Source organism: Sphaerodactylus townsendi, linkage group LG14 (genome assembly GCF_021028975.2).
Source record: "Sphaerodactylus townsendi isolate TG3544 linkage group LG14, MPM_Stown_v2.3, whole genome shotgun sequence".
In the NCBI taxonomy this organism is placed as follows: Eukaryota; Metazoa; Chordata; class Lepidosauria; order Squamata; family Sphaerodactylidae; genus Sphaerodactylus; species Sphaerodactylus townsendi.
In genome coordinates this window covers 8,627,338-8,645,092 of record NC_059438.1, presented here as the reverse complement: position 1 = coordinate 8,645,092, position 17,755 = coordinate 8,627,338, and the positions used below count along the sequence as shown (strand labels likewise).

The window sequence follows — 17,755 nt, the reverse complement described above, 5'->3', positions numbered from 1 at the left end:
CAGAGGAATGTTTGAAAACATCTGTCTTTGTAGTTTGGCCAACTGCTGCCTCCTGTGTGTGTTTTGGAGTCTTTGAGCAAAACTTCTTCTTGCAGAAACCTGGCACTGCCGTGGAGTATCTGGCCGCCCATCTCTCCAAAATCCACGGCCTGGATTGGCACCCGGACAACGAGAACATCTTGGCCACGTCCAGCCAGGACAACTCCGTCAGGGTAGGTAGGTGGGGTGGGTTTCTGGGGGCTCTTAGATCTATTCTAGTAAATAGTGCATGTCCCATCAGATGTGCGAGAATAGTGGATTTATTTCTGGTTGTATAGCTGGGTGGTTTGTTTCAACTGGGCTGGTGCTTGCTGGTCTTCCCAGCTGTCGGAAAAAACATGGGGAGTGTAAACTGTGTATGGCTGGCTTCCAGACTTGGAGAGCAGGCATGGAAAGATGTACCTATCTTCTCCAAAGGCTCCTTCTACACTCTTCGCTGTGTGCCTCTATATGTGCCTCTGCCTCTTGGGGCACATCCTAAGGACTGCATGTTGTTCATTGCCACCTCCAAGAGCCTTAAAGTTTATTTGAGGACATGCTGAATCAGCTTTTAAAAATAAATATAGATGTTTTCTTTTTTTAATGAAGGCCCAAGTCCTAATTCCACCTTGTCTTTCCATCTACCTGAAAGGCTCAACAAATCATTGAGAAAGCCTGTAACATTAACCCTGCAAATAAAACTGCCATTAGACATCCGTGATGGCCAGATGCCGGAGGAGGAGACAGCTCTGCCCAGGTTTTAGTCAAGCCTGGAAATTTCTTATGACCTGAATTCTCCAGACTTACTCATTTGTATCCCATCTTTCCCTGCAATGAGGACCCAAGATACATTATGTCATTCTAATCTGGAGAACCGGGTTTGATTCCCCACTCCTCCACCTGAGTGGCAGAGGCTTATCTGGTGAACCAGATGTGTTTCCGCACTCCTACGTTCCTGCTGGGTGACCCTGGGCCAGTCACAGTTCCTTGGAAGTCTCTCAGCTGCATCTACCTCACAAGGTGTCTGTGGGAAAGGAGCTTGTAAGCCACCTTGAGTCTCCTTATAGGAGAGAAAAGTGGGATATAAATCCAAACTCCTCCTCCTCTTCCTCCTCTTCCTCCATTTTATCTTCTCAACAACACTGTATGTGAGATCACTCAGCAAGCATCTGTGTCAGAGGGGGGATTCAAACCTGGGTCTTCCAAATCCTAGTCTGACACTCTAACCCAGGTGTGGACAACCTATGGCACTCCAGATGTTCATGGACTATAATTCCCATCAGCCCCTGCCAGCATGACCAATTGGGGCTGATGGGAATTATAGTCCATGAACATCTGGAGCACCATAGGTTGACTACCCCTGTTCTAATTGCTTCACCATTCTTGGTGACTGTTCTTGTTCTGGGCTGTTTAGGAGAGCCCAGTCTCAAGCTCTCAATATTGCAGTGTGTGTGTTGACTGGTGGTTTTCCAGGAGTGCCATTGCAAAGACTTCTTCCCCTGACCTGATTTGTTTCTCTTTTTTAATTATTTGGGTGAAGTTCTGGGACTACCGACAGCCCCGAAAGTACCTCAACATCCTCCCTTGCCAGGTTCCAGTCTGGAAGGCCAGATACACGGTAAGTGTGCCTTTTGTAACGGGAGGTGGGGAATGGGAGGGAATTGCTGCTAAAGCAAGAGTAGGTAGAAGGAAGCCGTGGCGGAATCCCAAATGCCTGGTGAAATTATTTCAAAGAACCCTGAAGTAAGGAGGGATCCACAGGATGCATTAATGCAAGTTATGCTGTGACTGTTAAGAGACCCTGAATATGCGCTTTGCACATTTAAAACTAGGGCTGTCAACCAATTAAAGAAAATCTTAGTCTTTTAATTATACACATTTTAGTCAATCCAATTTGCATCTAAATGAACTTTAGCTCTGAAGTTAAAAAAAAAGTACTTGGTTCTGAGCTGCCTGCAGTGGTCTTTGAAGTCCTGTCTTAGAAGATGTATTTATATATTTTTTTAAAAAAGAGTTTCCCGATGTATTGAGAATGCCCTTTAAGTCAGTGAGAGGGATTTTAATTGGTCTGTACTCTTTGGTTTTCAAAACTCAGGGCTGTCAGTTTTCTTGCAGAGCCTTGTGTGTTGATCTGCAAGTTCTTAAAGAGTGGATCCTTTTGCTGCCTTTTGAAGGGGCCTGCCACCTGTGCATCCCTGTAGAGAGCAAGGGTGTCATGCCCCCTGCTGTTCTTTGCAGGCACACGAAACATTGACCAGGCAAAGCCAGGTCATGCAGCAAGGGAGAGAATTCCTCCAATGTACAAACCCTCAACTTGGGCCTGCGCTAAGGGTATGCCTTCTGGTGTTTGCCCTGCCTTACGATCCCCAGCTCTCTAGGCCTGTTGCCCACAGTTCTCACCTTGGCACCAGCAATGTCAGAACTTCAGCTTACCTTTGTCCTGGCATGTGACTTGGATGTCATGTGACTTCCTGTCTGTCTCTTGTCAGCTCAGTTAGGACCCAGTGCTGGAAGAGTCCAAGGTCTGCCAGGATTGACAACCACTGATCTCTAACAGTTAATCAGTGAAGGGCACAGTTCGAAGCATGTCTACTTGAATGTATTCTCCATTTTCCCCATGGGGCTCACTCCAAGGAAAGCGTTCTTATGATGGCAACCAAAACATTGTGGTTGTGTTGAAAACATAGAGGATAGGCTCGTGGGGGGACAACAACCCCAAAATGTATTTTACAGGGTTGAAGTGAGAGCCGTGAGTCTCAGCCAGATATGAATGACTGGTAGCAGTAAGGAGGCTGCAGTGGATTTTCCGTTTGTGTGAAATGAGTTGGGGGTTGGGGAGAACTTGCAACTAGCCAAAAGGAAGTGTAGGTATTGCCATTTTGTGCAACTCAGCATGCAGTCATCCTGCTGGCTTGGGAATGCATTCGAAAGCCTGCTTCTTTTTAGCATTTTTTTGGTACAGAGCAGATTGGTTTGGTTTTTTTTTAAGAGCTGGGAATGTGTGAAAGTCACCCACAGCTACAGTTTCCATCCCAAAGAGGCTGCACCTACCGCTTCTTGTCTTCCTCTTGGGCTAGGTATAATAGTAATAACTCACTTCAAGCCTCCTGTGTGCAACATAGGACAAAACCTTGTAAGTATGTACAGTGTGGGAATGTATTAGAAATCGAGAATGTGGAGCAAGAGATTATAGAAATGCCTCGAGCAACTCATCTCCCTGAGGAGCCGAAAAGCTTGTAAAAATTAATGGGTACTTTTGGGCTGCTGCTAAGTGCAGTGGCACATAATCTTCTCTGGTCTCTCTGCAGCTGTGCACCTTGAATGCATCCCTTATGAAAATGTATGTGTGCTTTACTTCTGCCTGGGGAAAAGTGGGGTTTCAGACTTCTTACAATCTCTGGGCTCTGTGTTCAGCTACTAACCTTTCTTGTTTGCCCCTCAGCCTTTCAGCAATGGGCTGGTGACCGTCATGGTCCCCCAGCTACGACGAGAGAACAGCCTTCTGCTCTGGAATATCTTCGACCTGAACACACCAGTCCACACCTTTGTGGGACATGATGACGTGGTGCTAGAGTTCCAGTGGCGGAAGCAGAAAGAAGGTGCGTGAAGGGTGCTTTGGTTGTGTGTAGTGCTTTGATTGTGTGTTCCTGCATTGCAGGGGATTGGACTTGATGGCCCTTGGGGGTCTCTTCCAACCCTATGAGTCTAAGGGTGGAATAAACAATAAATGAAAAAAGGCCACAACTGTGATAATACTAAGCCTTTCATTAAATATCCCACATTATACATCCTAACCAGTGTGACCTGAAAGTAAAACACCCAAATGAGCAGTTGCCATCATGAAATGCATGGGGAAACAAAAATGCTTTTGTTTAGTACCTAAAGTTCCGCTAACTCAGCGCCGTGTGGATAGGCTCATGGGAAGGAAGTTCTAAAACTGAGTCATCACCATAATAAAATGGATTTTCTTCGCTTTGATTGGAACCTGGGATAAAAAGTTGCAAGATCCCTTCTCCCCCGTGAGATTTGTGAGGGGAGTATGGAAACGAGTTTTCTGTCTTTTGACCCTAAGGTTTTTCATCCATTTATTTTCCTCAGAGAAGATTTCTTTCATTCAGTTAATGCAAACACCTAGCAACACGCTGTGAATTGGAGAGTTAATCGGCAGTCTTTCAACATACCTAAATCCAGTTTAATGTTGCTAGAAAGTTAGCACTTCTCCCATTGTCTGATCACATTCTTCATCATGCCTTCCACAGAATCTAATCATACATGTCAGTTTCAATACATTACTACTATCCTGAGAGCCAGCATGGTGTAGTGGTTAAGAAGAAGAAGAGTTGGATTTATATTCCCCCTTTCTCTCCTAAAGGAGACTCAAAGGGGCTTACAATCGCCTTGCAACAAACACCCTGTGAGGTTGTGGGGCTGAGAGAGCTCCGAAAAGCTGTGCCTCGCCCAAGGTCACCCAGTGGCATGTGTGGGAGTGCACAGTCTAATCTGAATTCCCCAGATAAGCCTGCACAGCTCAGGCAGCAGAGCGGAGAATCAAACCTGGTTCCTCCAGATCAGAGTGCACCTTCTTTTAGCCACTACACCACTGCTGCTCTTAAGAGCTGTGGACGCTAATCTGGAGAAATCATTCCCCTTCATTGAGTAAACGATTCTTTTAAAAAATGTTTCTTACACAAGGATTCTTGAGACATAAGCGACTTTGAGGGGAAGGAAAAGCCCCCATATATATAGACAAACCACATGCTTTCCACATTGTTATGCAGTTTTGAGGATTCCTCACTCCAAGTTTGTAGAAACCTCTCCCATGTCCATGAGTGACCCTGTGATGTGCATTTTGTGATCCTCACAGTGGGGCCAAGATGGGAATTTAGATATATGTTTTTTAATGTTTGAGAAAAGTACCTTTCCAGTTTTAAATTAAGGGGGGAAAGCTCATGCCTCAGGACTCAAAATTTTGGGAATGGTATGCTGAAAACTTGAAGCCCTGATCACTGCCTTGGCTTCCAGAATTTTAATGTGGTTTGGACACATCTTGTCTGTAAGTGGACTCACCTCACTATGCTGATATATGTCCCAGGAACTTTGCGCTTAGACTAATGTAATTCACTCTACTTATGCTACTCAGAAATTTCAGCTGGTGCAAAATGTTTCAGCTGGATTGCTGGTTGGAACCAGTGAAAACATTACTATTTCATCTATTTTGCAGGCATTGCCCTGGCTATCTGTCTTCATGAGCACAATTCAAGGTCCCTGGTTCTTGCCTTTTAAAAACTCTGTACAGCCTGGAGCCCTCCTATCTGCAAAGCAAGCTCTAGATACTCCCCAGTGATGGTTGTGCTGTACCAGTTAAGGCCTCTTGATGGTTCCAACCACCAGGCAAGCTACCCTAACTAGGACATTTTCCATAGCAGCACCAGCCTTCTTGATAGTGTGAGAAAGAGCCTGTGTGATGGTCTGCAAACACTGTTTTGATCTTCTCTTCTTAACAGCAAAATTCAAGTATTCACCTGTGTCTGACGACATAGGGCTAAATTGTGTTCCCCACAGCATGACTCTCACACACCTGTGGTTTCTCCTTTTTTTTACAGCTGTAAAACTGGCCAGTATTAAATTGAATCTGACATGTATTTTTGTTTGTCCTTGCAGGGTCCAAAGACTACCAGCTGGTCACATGGTCTCGAGATCAGACCCTGCGGATGTGGCGTGTCGATTGCCAGCTGCAGAGGGTACGTTCGACGGATAGTGAAACTATTTCCTTCTGAGTCTTGAAGTGCAAGCAAGAGGTTCTACCAGTCAGTCTTATTCAGCAGTACATTATCTAACAAAACTCCACTATTCCAGAGCATTTCCTTTCACACATCTGCTGGGGCAGCTTCTTATTGTGGTTTGTCAGGAGCTGCTGATTCTAGGGTCTCTCCAGATACAAAGCCTCCTGGTTCTCATGGAAGCATGACACTTGCTTGAAAACCTCCAAGGAAATCAGATGCTCCCATGTGCACCAGAGTCTTCTATCATCTGGCTGGGCTTGCCCTTGGAAAGCATTCTTGAATCTAGCCTACAACATGCAGTGTTGCCGTTTCTCCTTTCCTTTGATTAAGCAAAAGAATTATCATTTTTGATGGTGGTTCAGCAGGCTTGTGTACCATGGGTCAACAATGATGCTGAACAGCTACTTGCCTGTAAGTTAAGTAGCTGTTCGTCGTCGTCATCGACCCACGGTGGGAGCAATTTGGGATCCCAGGGCCTGTTTTTGACTGTGGCGTTCTCTGTTGCACCCCTTACTTCCTGACATGCCTGGCTGTGATTCTGCTTTTGCTATCTCTTGTTTCAGCTGTGCTCCAACGACCTCCTAGACGGGGTGGAGGAGCTCATCGACGGAATTTCTCTCCTGCCAGAGCCAGACAAGCCCCTGCCTGTCCAAGACTCTGAGCCCCAGCAAAACTCCAACCAAGCAGAGGAGGAAGGTGAGGCTGGGGACGTGGAGGAAAGGTGTCTTTGGGACTGGGACATGTTGTGGCTTTTCCTGGCTGTGTGGCCATAGTTTGGTAGTTGGTGCTTCTACCGTATCACTCGCATGTATGGCTGACCAGTTGATTCTGGTCATGAAGGCCTTTTTACCGACTGAGATGTTTTGGGGCGTGCAAGAGGAGATTTATTCCATGTTCAGGTTAGCAGGTTGTCCATCCTTGTTGTTATAAGAGTCCTGCTCTCTGCCACCAACCCCAAGTTGTGGCTCAGTGGTCCAGCATCTGCTTTGGATGCAGAAGACTCCCAACATGTTCTGACGGCTCCTTTTTTTTCCTGGCAGCCTTAAAAGAAGAATCCCAGCACAGCCTCTTGGTGGGGAAGAAACTGGACCAGCTGGGCCTGCCACAAACCTTGCAGCAGGAATTCTCTCTGATCAACGTGCAGATTCGAAATGTGAACATGGAGGTGAGGGGACAGCAGAGCAACTTCCTCCCAGCAGCACACTGGCATCTTGGCATTGGGATGGCCCCAGCTGCGTGGGCTGCACCTTCCTCCGGGCTGCCTTTTCTTGAACCTGAGAGATGATGCAAAGGAGCGGGAGAGATTGCTCCATCCAGTCCTGTTGCAGGACAAAGCTCCAGCTGTTCAACAGGCAGGAACACTGCTTGACCTCTGGCTGGCAGCCTCAATCCCTCCTTCCTTCTGCTGACATGCAGAACGCAGCTAAAAGCTTCCTGATTTGGGCAGGCTTACACCAAACTTGCAATTTGGTGTGACGTTTGAATACAGGCACTTGGATCAGTGGGAGCTGCATTCGCCTGTGTGCTTGCGTGCCAGCCACTTTGGTAGATTGGTGTTTGATTGCAGACTTGATGAATTGGGAACCTTTTGCTCCCACTTCGCCAATCATCTGAGGAAGAAAGAGAGCATGCAGATGACAAATAAGCAGCGTCCCTGCCTGTCCCAAACCAACAGAGGTTTGTCAAGATCTCTCAATGCGGCCAGGTCTTTTCTCATACCAGCTTATTATCCTGGTTGAGCAGGCTGACTGACATTGGTGAAAACCAATCTAAATTCGCTGTCTTAGACCAATCTGCTTGCAGCTCCTGTCAGTTGTAGGCCGTCTGTAATCATGAAGGGAATGTACTTTTTTCCTATCAGCATCTTTTCCAAAATTTCTTAAAATACCAGATGCAACAGAGAAAAACTTATCACTAAAAATTGTAAGTGAAATGAAAGCAAGAATATGAAACATTTATTTTCCCTTTGTATTCTTGACTTTTATAGAGAGCAAGTTTTTGGATACGGACTTTTAAAAGTATTTTAATCTATGGTTTTAGTGGGCTTTTAATTCCCCCCCCCTCCACTTATTTTCATGTTCCCTTGAGCTATAAACCTTAAGAGCAACAGAGATTAAGAACATAATAACATAATTGTTCCATTGTGAAAGGATTCATTTATTAATAATGAATTTAAATAAATGAGTTGTTATTTAACCTCCCTTTCTGCCACTGAGGAGGTTTGAGTTGCTTTTCCATCTGACTGGGTTGAGAAACCAGTTGTGGGATCCCTTGGATTGGATCCAGCCCACTTGTCTTCTGGTGAAAAAGGCAAAGTTGATCACAAAAAAAAGGCAATGGTGTTACCTGCATGGACAAAAGCTAGGTGGGGCAGGGACTTTGATAAGGAGGCAGATGGGGGCAATCTTGAGTGAAAAAGTTGGCTGGATCCAACCTTTTCCTGTGCTGCAGATTGAAGAAAAAACATGAGCCGTGCATGAACTAAACATGAACTAAAACAGTGTTCCCCAGCCAGGAACACATGGGTACCATGGTGCTAGCTTGCACAACCCCAGTGCCTGCATGAACTTCTGCGAACTGAGCGGGACCAGTGTTTGAGCAGGGCTTGCGATTTGCCACCTTCCTTCAAATGAAGGGGTCCTTCTTCCTCTCTGCTCCTGGGTGTGCTTTGCATGTACGTCGCCCCCCATTCCTCTTCTCTGAGCATGTATATGCACATGCCTGACTCCATCTGTGTCTATCACCCCCTTTCAAAATACCAAAGGTGCTGTCAGGCTCAAAAAAGGTTAGGGAACCCTGAACTAGAGTCCCTCTGATCATGTGGAACATGCTCTCCTTCGGCAGATGGATGCCGTCAATCGCAGCTGCACAGTTTCCGTGCACTGCAGCAACCACCGGGTCAAGATGCTGGTGATGTTCCCTGCGCAGTATCCCAACAACGCCGCTCCTTCCTTTCAGTTCGTCAATCAGACCACCATCCCCTCCACTATGAAGGTCAAGCTGTTGAAGGTGAGACTGTATGTGTGTGACGCTGCTATTGGCCAGGAGGGGAGAGAGAGGCTGGCCAATGACTTGTGGTGATCTTTGAGGGTGGGTGCGTGGTGGTGGTCCCTAGCATGGGTAGATTTACAAGGGGGAGGAAACAGATTGTTTGGTCCTGTTATAACGTTTAATAAGTTTATAACGTTTAATAAGTTGGACTCTAGATATAAAATCAGTAGTCTTTATTGGATTGTCAACAAAGACTCAATGGCAAGAAACCAGATCTAAGGCTCTGGCTTCTTTCAAGCACATTTGTTCCTTTTGGTTTCCCGCTCACTTGCCCCCTTCCATCTTCCCACAGATTAGTAGAACAACAAGGTGTGAAAAGCTTTGTTATGGAATCCAGAATGTCCCAAGGCCCCTGGCTAGGTCGTCTGCTTACTATGTTTCCAAGCAAAGTGTTTAAGAATAAAATGTCTATTAACATAAGACAGTTGAGTATGTGAAAGGATGCCCAGGTATGGCCTTGGGCCTTGACTGGTGTGATGCCAGGGAGAGTGGGAACCATCCCTGACACAGATTCACGGAAGAGAGGTCCATCAGTAGCTACTAGCAGAGATGACTAAAGGGGAGCCTCCACATTCAGGGGCAGTGCACCTCTGAATACCAGCACTAAGGAGGCATAAACGGGAGAAGGCCTTTGCCTCTGTCCCCTGTTCATTGGCCTCCCAGAGCAACTGGCTGGTCCTTATGTGAAAGAGGACAGTAGACTAGATGGACCACTGGGCTGATCCAGCAGGGCCATCTCTTATGAGCGACCGCCTCTTCTGACTTGGAGCCCCCAGCTGGCAGCAGCATACCCTCAGGTGGGGCAGGCGCCGGGGAAACGGGCTTCTGGAAAGCCATGCTGCCACTGACCAAGCACTTCCCTGATGCCTACCTGCCATCCTCCCACCTGCAAGCACTCTGCAGGCCCTCTGTCGTCAAGTGCATGGGTGGTGCAGGCATCTGGGAGTGCAGACTATGAGAGTTCTCGCTAAGGGATGGAGGAGGGATGGCCATGTATATGGGCCAGTGGGTAAGAAGGAAGGCAGCGGAGGGGCAGGGGATAGGCACAGGAGAGGGGGCTGGTGGTCTGGGCTGTGCTCCCTCTGCTCAGGGCCTCCCAAAATTGAGACCCAGGGTGTTATTCATTCATTCATTCATTCATTCATTCATTCATTCATTCATTCATTCATTCATTCATTCTCGTATGATTTCTATCCCGCCCATTCCCCATAGGGCTCAGGGCAGTGTACAACCACTAAAAATATAAGAATACATTTAAAACACAATAAATTCGATAAATACAATAAAATACAATGTACTTAAAGGACAACCCAGTGAAATGGTGCCAAATACTCTTTCTCTTGCCCACGGGAGGCCAACTATGGTGGAATCTAACCCGGCTGGCTTGGTGGAAATGCCTAGTGGAACAGCTCCATCTTGTAGGCCCTCCATCCTGCAGGGCCTTGATCTCATGGGGGGGGGGGCGCCTCCCTTCAAGCATCTCTTTGCTTCTCTTTCAGATCCTGAAGGACACATCCATGCAGAAAGTGAAGCGGAACCAGTGCTGCCTGGAGCCGTGTCTGCGCCAGTTGGTTTCCTGCCTGGAGTCTGTCGTGGTAGGGAACAAGCCCTCTTATCTCGGCCTCTGTACCTGGCACTGTTGACCACCGCAGTGCTTCTCCTTGTCCTTCCTTGCAGCTTGACATTTTTATCTGGGATTTAAGCTTTATTAACTTCCTCTCCATAAAAGAAATAATATGCCCCGAGGAGCTCACATCAGTCAGTTACAATACTGGCAAGAAATATGTACACTGACAAGCTGCAAGTTATGAAGGTTGTGATAAGAACAGTAAACAGGCGTAGGATATCCCTATGATATTTGGGAGTTGGTTTTAAAATGTGGATTTGTTATGTGTGTTTTAATCTGTCTGTGGTCCTTGGGTGGGCCAGGCAATCTGAACTGCCATGTGGATCAGAAAGAAAATGTCCCGGCTCCAAAAGCTTGCAAAAAACCCCAGTTTCTTGCCACTTTGCAAATCAGAAGCTGCTTCTCTCGTCTGTGTGGCTGAACCCTTTCTGTGATGCAAACTTGCCAGATGCAGTACTGCTATTTTCAGGCACTGTGGGATTTGAAAACAGCTTTAGAAGATCCTTGAGTGACTACAAAGCTCTCAGGCACTCTCTCCTGGCAGTTTTCTATCACTCTGATATATTTTGATATTGGAAGTCGGCTTGGAGATTTGGGTGCACCGAATCCTGGATTTGGCCCGAATCTGGGTTCATTTGGTTATATTCGGGCCAAAATCAGCCCAAATATGTTCTGCCCGAATATTCGCGAATCTGAATGCAAGGCTTTTTTGGGTATATTTTTTTGGTGTGTTTTCACGTTTCAGTCTGCAGGGGGTGCATTTTTAAAGCTAGCGGCACCAAATTTCAGGATATAATCCGGAGACTGTCCTGATGATGTCACCCATGTTTGGTGGGTGGGTTTGGTGGGTTTGGTGGGTTTGGTTCAGGGAGTCCACAGTGGATGCCTCCATCCCCCATTGTTTCCAATGGGAGCTAACAGGAGAGGTGGCTACCCCTTTGAGGGTCCATAACTTTGGCCCCCATGAACCAAACTTCACCAAACTTGGGTGGTATCATCAGGACAGTCTCTGAATGAGACGCTTAAATTTTGGTACCAGTAGCTTTAAAAATGCGTTCCATGACAGGCACCCCAAGAAATCTGCCTAGATTCTCTGCTCTGCAGTTCATTGTCTCTATTGTAGCAGTAACTGGACTGCATTGCTGTATTTTGTGCATTGACCTCATCTGCCCATATAAGGAATACAACAGGGATACATTGGGGTTTTAATCCTGAAGTAAAAAGTCTAGGTGCAGAGTTTTACATATGCAACTCTTGTTACATGTTTTTATGTTGCAGAACCAAGAGGACAACAATTCCAGCAACCCTTATGTGCTCCCAAACTCCGTCACTCCTCCTTTGCCAACCTTTCCCAGAGTCTCCAATGCTTACGGCTCCTATCAGGATTCCAACATCCCTTTCCCACGTACCTCTGGAGCCCGGTTCTGTGGGGCAGGTTAGTTGGATCTTCATTGTGTGCAGAGAAAAAGTGGAAAGGTAGCTGGAGCTGCTAATTAGCATATGTCCAAAACTGCCACCATGCATGTGTGCTGTTAGAAAGCATGGGACTTCCTCCTCCTGAAGCTTCTCTTCAGAGGTACAGCAAGCTGTGGCTACATTTAATTAACTGGCTAAACCATAGATGCCAGATTCATAGTGTGACTTGTGCTTTCCCTTTGATATGCACACAGCTGTAGGAGCACTCTTGGAATTTTGTGTGTAACCTCTTCCCTCTTGAGAGCCAGTGTACTGTAGTGGTTAAGAGCAGGTGCACTCTAATCTGGAGAACCGGGTTTGATTCCTCGCTCTGCTACTTGAGCTGTGAAGGCTTATCTGATGAACTAGATTAGCTTGTGCACTCCAACACATGCCAGCTGGGTGACCTTGGGCTAGTCACAGTTCTTTGGATCTCTCTCAGCCCCACCCACCCCACAGGATGTTTGTTGTTTGTGGGGGAAAGGAAAGGAGATTGTAAGCGCCTTTGAGTCTCCTTACAGTAGAGAAAGGGGGGATATGAATCCAAACTCTTCTTCTTTTTCTTCTAGATTGCACTCTTTCAAACTTGGACCTACCCTCTGTACTTTGATGGCGCTGTATAATAAATAAAACCCAGCACTATTCATTAAGACCTGTAAAAGCTTTGCTTTTTAAAAATAACTGCACAAGTGCTGATTCTCAGGATCATAAACTATTGTCATTCCCCTCCCTTCCCCCCCAAACACACACATTTGGACAGAACTGGAGAATATATATAGCTAGTCTGATTATGGTGTGGCCCCAGCCTTTGCTTTTGAGGTCACCCTCTTGTTCTCAGTCCCTCTTCCTCTTTGCAGGGTACTTGGTATACTTCACCAGGCCGATGACAATGCACCGAGCGGTCTCGCCTACCGAACCAACCCCCAGGTAATTTTGGTGACCACCTAATGGGAAGTGCTGCTCACACTCATCTTGGTGTATTGCCTGTTCTTTGTAGGTTGAGGAGGTGGGTTCATTTCAGGGCTCGCTGCTACAGGAGGCAGTGACTGACCTGGTCTGTCCTCACTCGTGGCAGGATACGGTTGGGCATTTGGAGGGCAGATTGGACTGTTCCAGTGCTCAAACTATTAAAAGGCAGGAAACCTGATTTCTCTGTGAATGTTTCAGTTAACTGTAAAATATCAAAGTAAACCTTAGGCAACCAGAGCTCACCAATAGTTGAACCTTGCTTGAGCTAATAGACTTCAGAGAAACATGCGTGATCAGCAAAAAAGGCAGTGAGACAATCAAAATACATCTATAGTAGGGCTGGGAGAAACTTTTTTCTCTCATCCTTATACTGGACCAGGTGACCCAACGGCCTGACACGGTATAAGATGTCTTTATGTGTTCATAGCGCCTCTGGGACACCTTTTGCTTCTGCCACAGAGCATGCCACGAGGAAGTCACTCCAAAGCTCACGCTTTCTGAAGTGCTTTTCTTCCATTTAGATCCTTGTCAGCACTCTCTGCCTACCACAATGGCCTCATCACTCCCATGAAGATGCGTACGGAGAATCCCGGCAAACTGATCTTGTATGGTGGGAGTCCCACACGTAGTGAGAAGGAACAGGTCTCCATCAGCTCCTTCTACTATAAGGAAAGGGTAAGTGCATGGTGGCCGGCCCTTCCTCAGTGCCTTCAGTGGTTTGGTAAAACCTGTCATCACCATGCACTGTTGTGGGTGGTTCATGGGGGCCTCTTGGTAAAGCTATGCTACTAAGAGCACATAGTGCTGGCTCCTCTTTCAAATGCTGCTGCTTCCTCTTGGGTTGATAGAATTGCCTCCTCTGTGTGTTGAGTTGCTAGAAAGAGCCTCTTTTTTACCATGTTTCTACCTGGAATGATACCCTGTTTCCCCCTAAAATAAGACCTACCCCGAAAATAAGCCCTAGCATGATTTTTTAGGATTTTTGGAGAATGCTTGAAATATAAGCCCTACTCCAAAAATAAGCCCTAGTTACAGATTCCCGGTGCAGCTGATCTGGTCATGTGGGTGGTGCAGAATCATGGGAAAACCCCCAAATCCCCTGAAAATAAGCCCTAACGCATCTTTTGGAGGAAAAAATGATTATAAGACTCTGTCTTATTTTCAGGGAAACACAGTAGAAGTGGCAGGTAGGCTTCAGCAAAATTCTACTAAAAGTAATTCAACATGCATAACAGTACCTTGTCCTCAAACATAAACAGCTGTATTGTTAGAATCACATCAGAAGTACTTTAGATGCAAAACTGAAAACGCCACATAATTACCAGGAGCTTGTCTTCTAGTTTGGGATTGATTTTTAAATCAGTTGGATTTATTCAAAGTTTTTCCACTTTCACCTCATTTCCTTCTGTAGTTGAGAACAGTTTTTGTTGGCTGCTTTGAAGGTCTGCAGATCTTTTTTTGGGGAAGCCCTTTAACTTATTGCTTAATGTTTATATCCCAACACTGCTGTGGTCCAAGATGTCTTACAAACATAAGACAAAGATGCAACTCCCCTTGGCAGAGATGGTAAAACAGGAGGGCAAACCACCCACCCTGGGACATGTCTGTTCTAGAGCCTGCTAGGAATTATATGTCTGGTTCTCAATTGAAAGCTGGCAAAACAGTGCAAAAAATTCCCTCTAGCACTGATAAGAAGAAGACCCAACCTTGTGGGCTACACCAAAGTCTGTGCTGATCCCTGACTAACCTCTGTAAGGGCAGCCAAGAAACCAGTGTGAGATGAGGCCTCTCAACACACTGCTCATGGCTTGGATTCTCCAGTATATGTTTTCTCCGGGAGCCACACCAAATGGGCACTGAAGCATTCAGCCCGCTCTGTCTGTCTGTTCTTTGCTGGAGAATGCTCGGTGCCTGCTGTCGTGATGGCCATTTTACCTAACCTCTTTCTTCCATGTACACATTTCCAAAGGCAGGGCCCTATTCTGTTTGGCAGCCTACTTTGGTTCATCCTGTTCATGCCCAGGAATCATGGCAATTTCTCTGGAGGCGGCTGCAGGCGATCTGTTCCAAAGTCAATGAAATGACGTTAAATTTAGGGACAAGCTCCATTTACCTGGATCCCTGGGTGGCACGGTGTGCTTTTGAACTGACGAAGGGGGACAATGAAGGCAAAAGATCTTAATTTTTAAGATGCGGTCAGCAATCTGCTCTTCTTCATGAGTTGCACTAGGGCCACAGGAGGCAAACGCAGAGCTGAGTTCAGTTCCAGCCACCCTAACCAATGGGCTCATGTGAAGGGTCCTGTTTGTTCATTCACCTATTTATAATTTTGCTTTTCTCCCATATGGGGACGGCCCCAGGTATCTTACAACATTTGTTATCTCCGCCTCCATTTTATCCTCACAACAGTACTGTGAGGTAGACTGAGCTGCAAGAGAGAGATAGTCATTCAATAAGCTTCCATGGCAGAGTGGGAGATTTGAATCTGCGTCTCCCAGATCTTAATCTAACTACTGTGCCACGCTGGCTCCCTTCTTTCCAGTTTTATGTAGAGGGGGGTAGATTCAGGACTTTATCACTTTAGAGTGAATCTTGGGAGTTCACATTTTTACTAGATGTTGCAAGTTCTCTGTATTCAGTAAATTAATGCTAAACTTCCTTCCCTGACACACTAGCTTTACTTTGGGGTCGTGGTGGGGGAGGAGAATTGTGAACAGAACTTCAAAATATTTACACTCCTGCTTACAGTTCACAATTCTACCCTGTCAGCATATATGAAAGCGTGGGTCAGCTCTGAATAGCCAGAGATGTAAGGAAAGAGTGTTCCAGTCAAACATACGTGATAGTGAAAGTTACTGGCTCATTTGCTTCCTGTTTCCTGGGCTATTGATTCTCCCTGTCACCCCGCTCCCCCAAAACAAACTCCTAAGGGAAAATTAACCACTATGGAGAGTCATGAGTAGAGAGAATGAATTGGCAGAGGAAGGTGGCCCAGTGGCTCCTCTTTCCCTGTGTGAGCACCAGGTTTTTCAGTATGTGGGAAAGGAGCAATCATAATTGTTGGCAGTTCACACTTGGCAAGAATGAGGTGTACTCCATCTCTGGTGTAGTGGTTAAGGGCAGGTGGATTCTAATCTGGAGAACCGGGTTTGATTCCCCACTCCTCCACCTGAGTGGCACAGGCTTATCTGGTGAACCATTCCTGCTGGGTGACCTTGGGCTAGTTACAGTTGTCTCGGAACTCTCTCAGCCCCACTTACCTCACTAGGTGTCTGTTGTGGGGAGAAGAAGGGAAAGGAGCTTGTAAGCCACCTTGAGTCTCCTTACAGGAGAGAAAGGTGGCATGTAAATCCGAACTCTTCTCCTTCTTCTCTGTGAGCCGTGGCTCAGCGAGCTTTGTAAAAAGGATGAAAAGGAAACGGTAACAGGAGTCTTTCCAGAGCACATCTCCCGGGAGGCTGCCTCACCGACTCTGCAGTAGCATACATCTACTTCCTTCAGGGTGCGGAGTGTGTGGGATCCCATCTTCTTGGCGAGTGTTCCTGTGTAGCCCACATGTTCATTGCATCTAGGCATCATGCATGTGCAGGGGTGCATCAAACCTTCCATAGGAATTGCTTGAAAACAGTGTGTCATACAGTTCCCTGTAGTGACTCAGGGCCCAAAGCAGGGTTGATGGGTTTCACCTAGTGGAGTAAAGGGAAGGAAACGTTTGGGCTGCTTTTTGGTTATGACCAGTGAGTGGAGCACATCCTGGGTGGGGGAAACCACAGCCTTTCCCAGTCTGTTATAAGAGCCAAATTTCCATACTGTCAGGAGTTCTGATGTTGGAGTCATAATCAGTAGCACTGGTTTGTGCTGTAGGTTCAGAAAGGGAGATGGTGGCGCCTCAAGTCCTCTCCTGGGGCTTCTGTCGGTATATATGTAGTTTTCATGGTCACATTTCAGTGGCCCCTGCTTTTTCTCGAGGAGAACTGTTGCAACATGTGGCATTTTATTTACTTACTTACTTACGTACTTACGTACTTACGTACTTACTTACTTATTTATTTATTTATTTATTTATTTATTTCGATTTATGAGACGCCCTTTTCCAAATGGGCTCGTGGTGCTGTACAACATCAGCATAAAATCCAATAAAATTTGGACATTCTCAGCAGTGCAGGTATCATTGAGCATTACAGGTTCATAGAGGATTGCAAATTCAGACTCTCGTGCAAGGCTGGTATGGCTGAAGAAGCTCAGGAGAGTGACTGATACACAATAGTTCTCCACATCTCGGTGAATGGGAGCAATAAGACCCTTTGCCTGTTTCCCAGTGGGTGAATTAAAGCCGTGGCCAGATGCAGTGCAAATCCTCTCAGTTTTTCTGCTCACAACATTTCTCAGCTCTTTTATCTTCTTCCTTTTCTCATTTTTTTCCCTCAATGGTTCTCCTCCTCTCCACCTTCTCCCGGGCATAACGTTCTCATGCGCAGATGTCTCCTTGCTCTGCCAGACGGCGTTGGTCCATACAGGCGATTAACGACTTCCCGGTACTGTGCGCTGTGTTACTGCTGCCCTTGAGTTAACTCTGTCCGCTGCCCTCGGGCCCAAGAATAATCTGCCACTTTCTTAGCTTTGCGTAACCCAGAGTTGGGCAAGACTTGGGGAAATTTTGTATGACCGCCTCATGAGCTTAGAGCTGGCATTTTGGATTAGCTGTAATGACTGGGGATCCCAGGATGGCAGGATCTGAGCGTTTTGAGAGGGGATATGGAAGGGGATATCCCCATCCACAGCTCCACACACAAAAAGTCCAGGCCTCAATGTACAAACATCTGTTTTGGATGCAGAAGGCCCTGGGCTCAAA

General features: G+C 46.4%; 1 protein-coding gene across 1 annotated transcript in view; it reads left to right on the top strand.

Moving 5' to 3' along the window:
• The window catches only part of WDR59 (WD repeat domain 59), a 49,387-nt gene that overhangs the window by 15,756 nt on the left and 15,876 nt on the right, over nucleotides 1–17,755 (top strand). Inside the window, exons 8-18 of the mRNA XM_048516064.1 lie at nucleotides 96–212; nucleotides 1,559–1,636; nucleotides 3,461–3,617; nucleotides 5,680–5,759; nucleotides 6,365–6,497; nucleotides 6,842–6,966; nucleotides 8,646–8,810; nucleotides 10,352–10,447; nucleotides 11,758–11,914; nucleotides 12,792–12,861; nucleotides 13,425–13,578. Coding sequence (XP_048372021.1) covers nucleotides 96–212; nucleotides 1,559–1,636; nucleotides 3,461–3,617; nucleotides 5,680–5,759; nucleotides 6,365–6,497; nucleotides 6,842–6,966; nucleotides 8,646–8,810; nucleotides 10,352–10,447; nucleotides 11,758–11,914; nucleotides 12,792–12,861; nucleotides 13,425–13,578 — 1,332 coding nt within the window. The remainder of the gene's footprint in view (nucleotides 1–95; nucleotides 213–1,558; nucleotides 1,637–3,460; nucleotides 3,618–5,679; nucleotides 5,760–6,364; nucleotides 6,498–6,841; nucleotides 6,967–8,645; nucleotides 8,811–10,351; nucleotides 10,448–11,757; nucleotides 11,915–12,791; nucleotides 12,862–13,424; nucleotides 13,579–17,755) is intronic.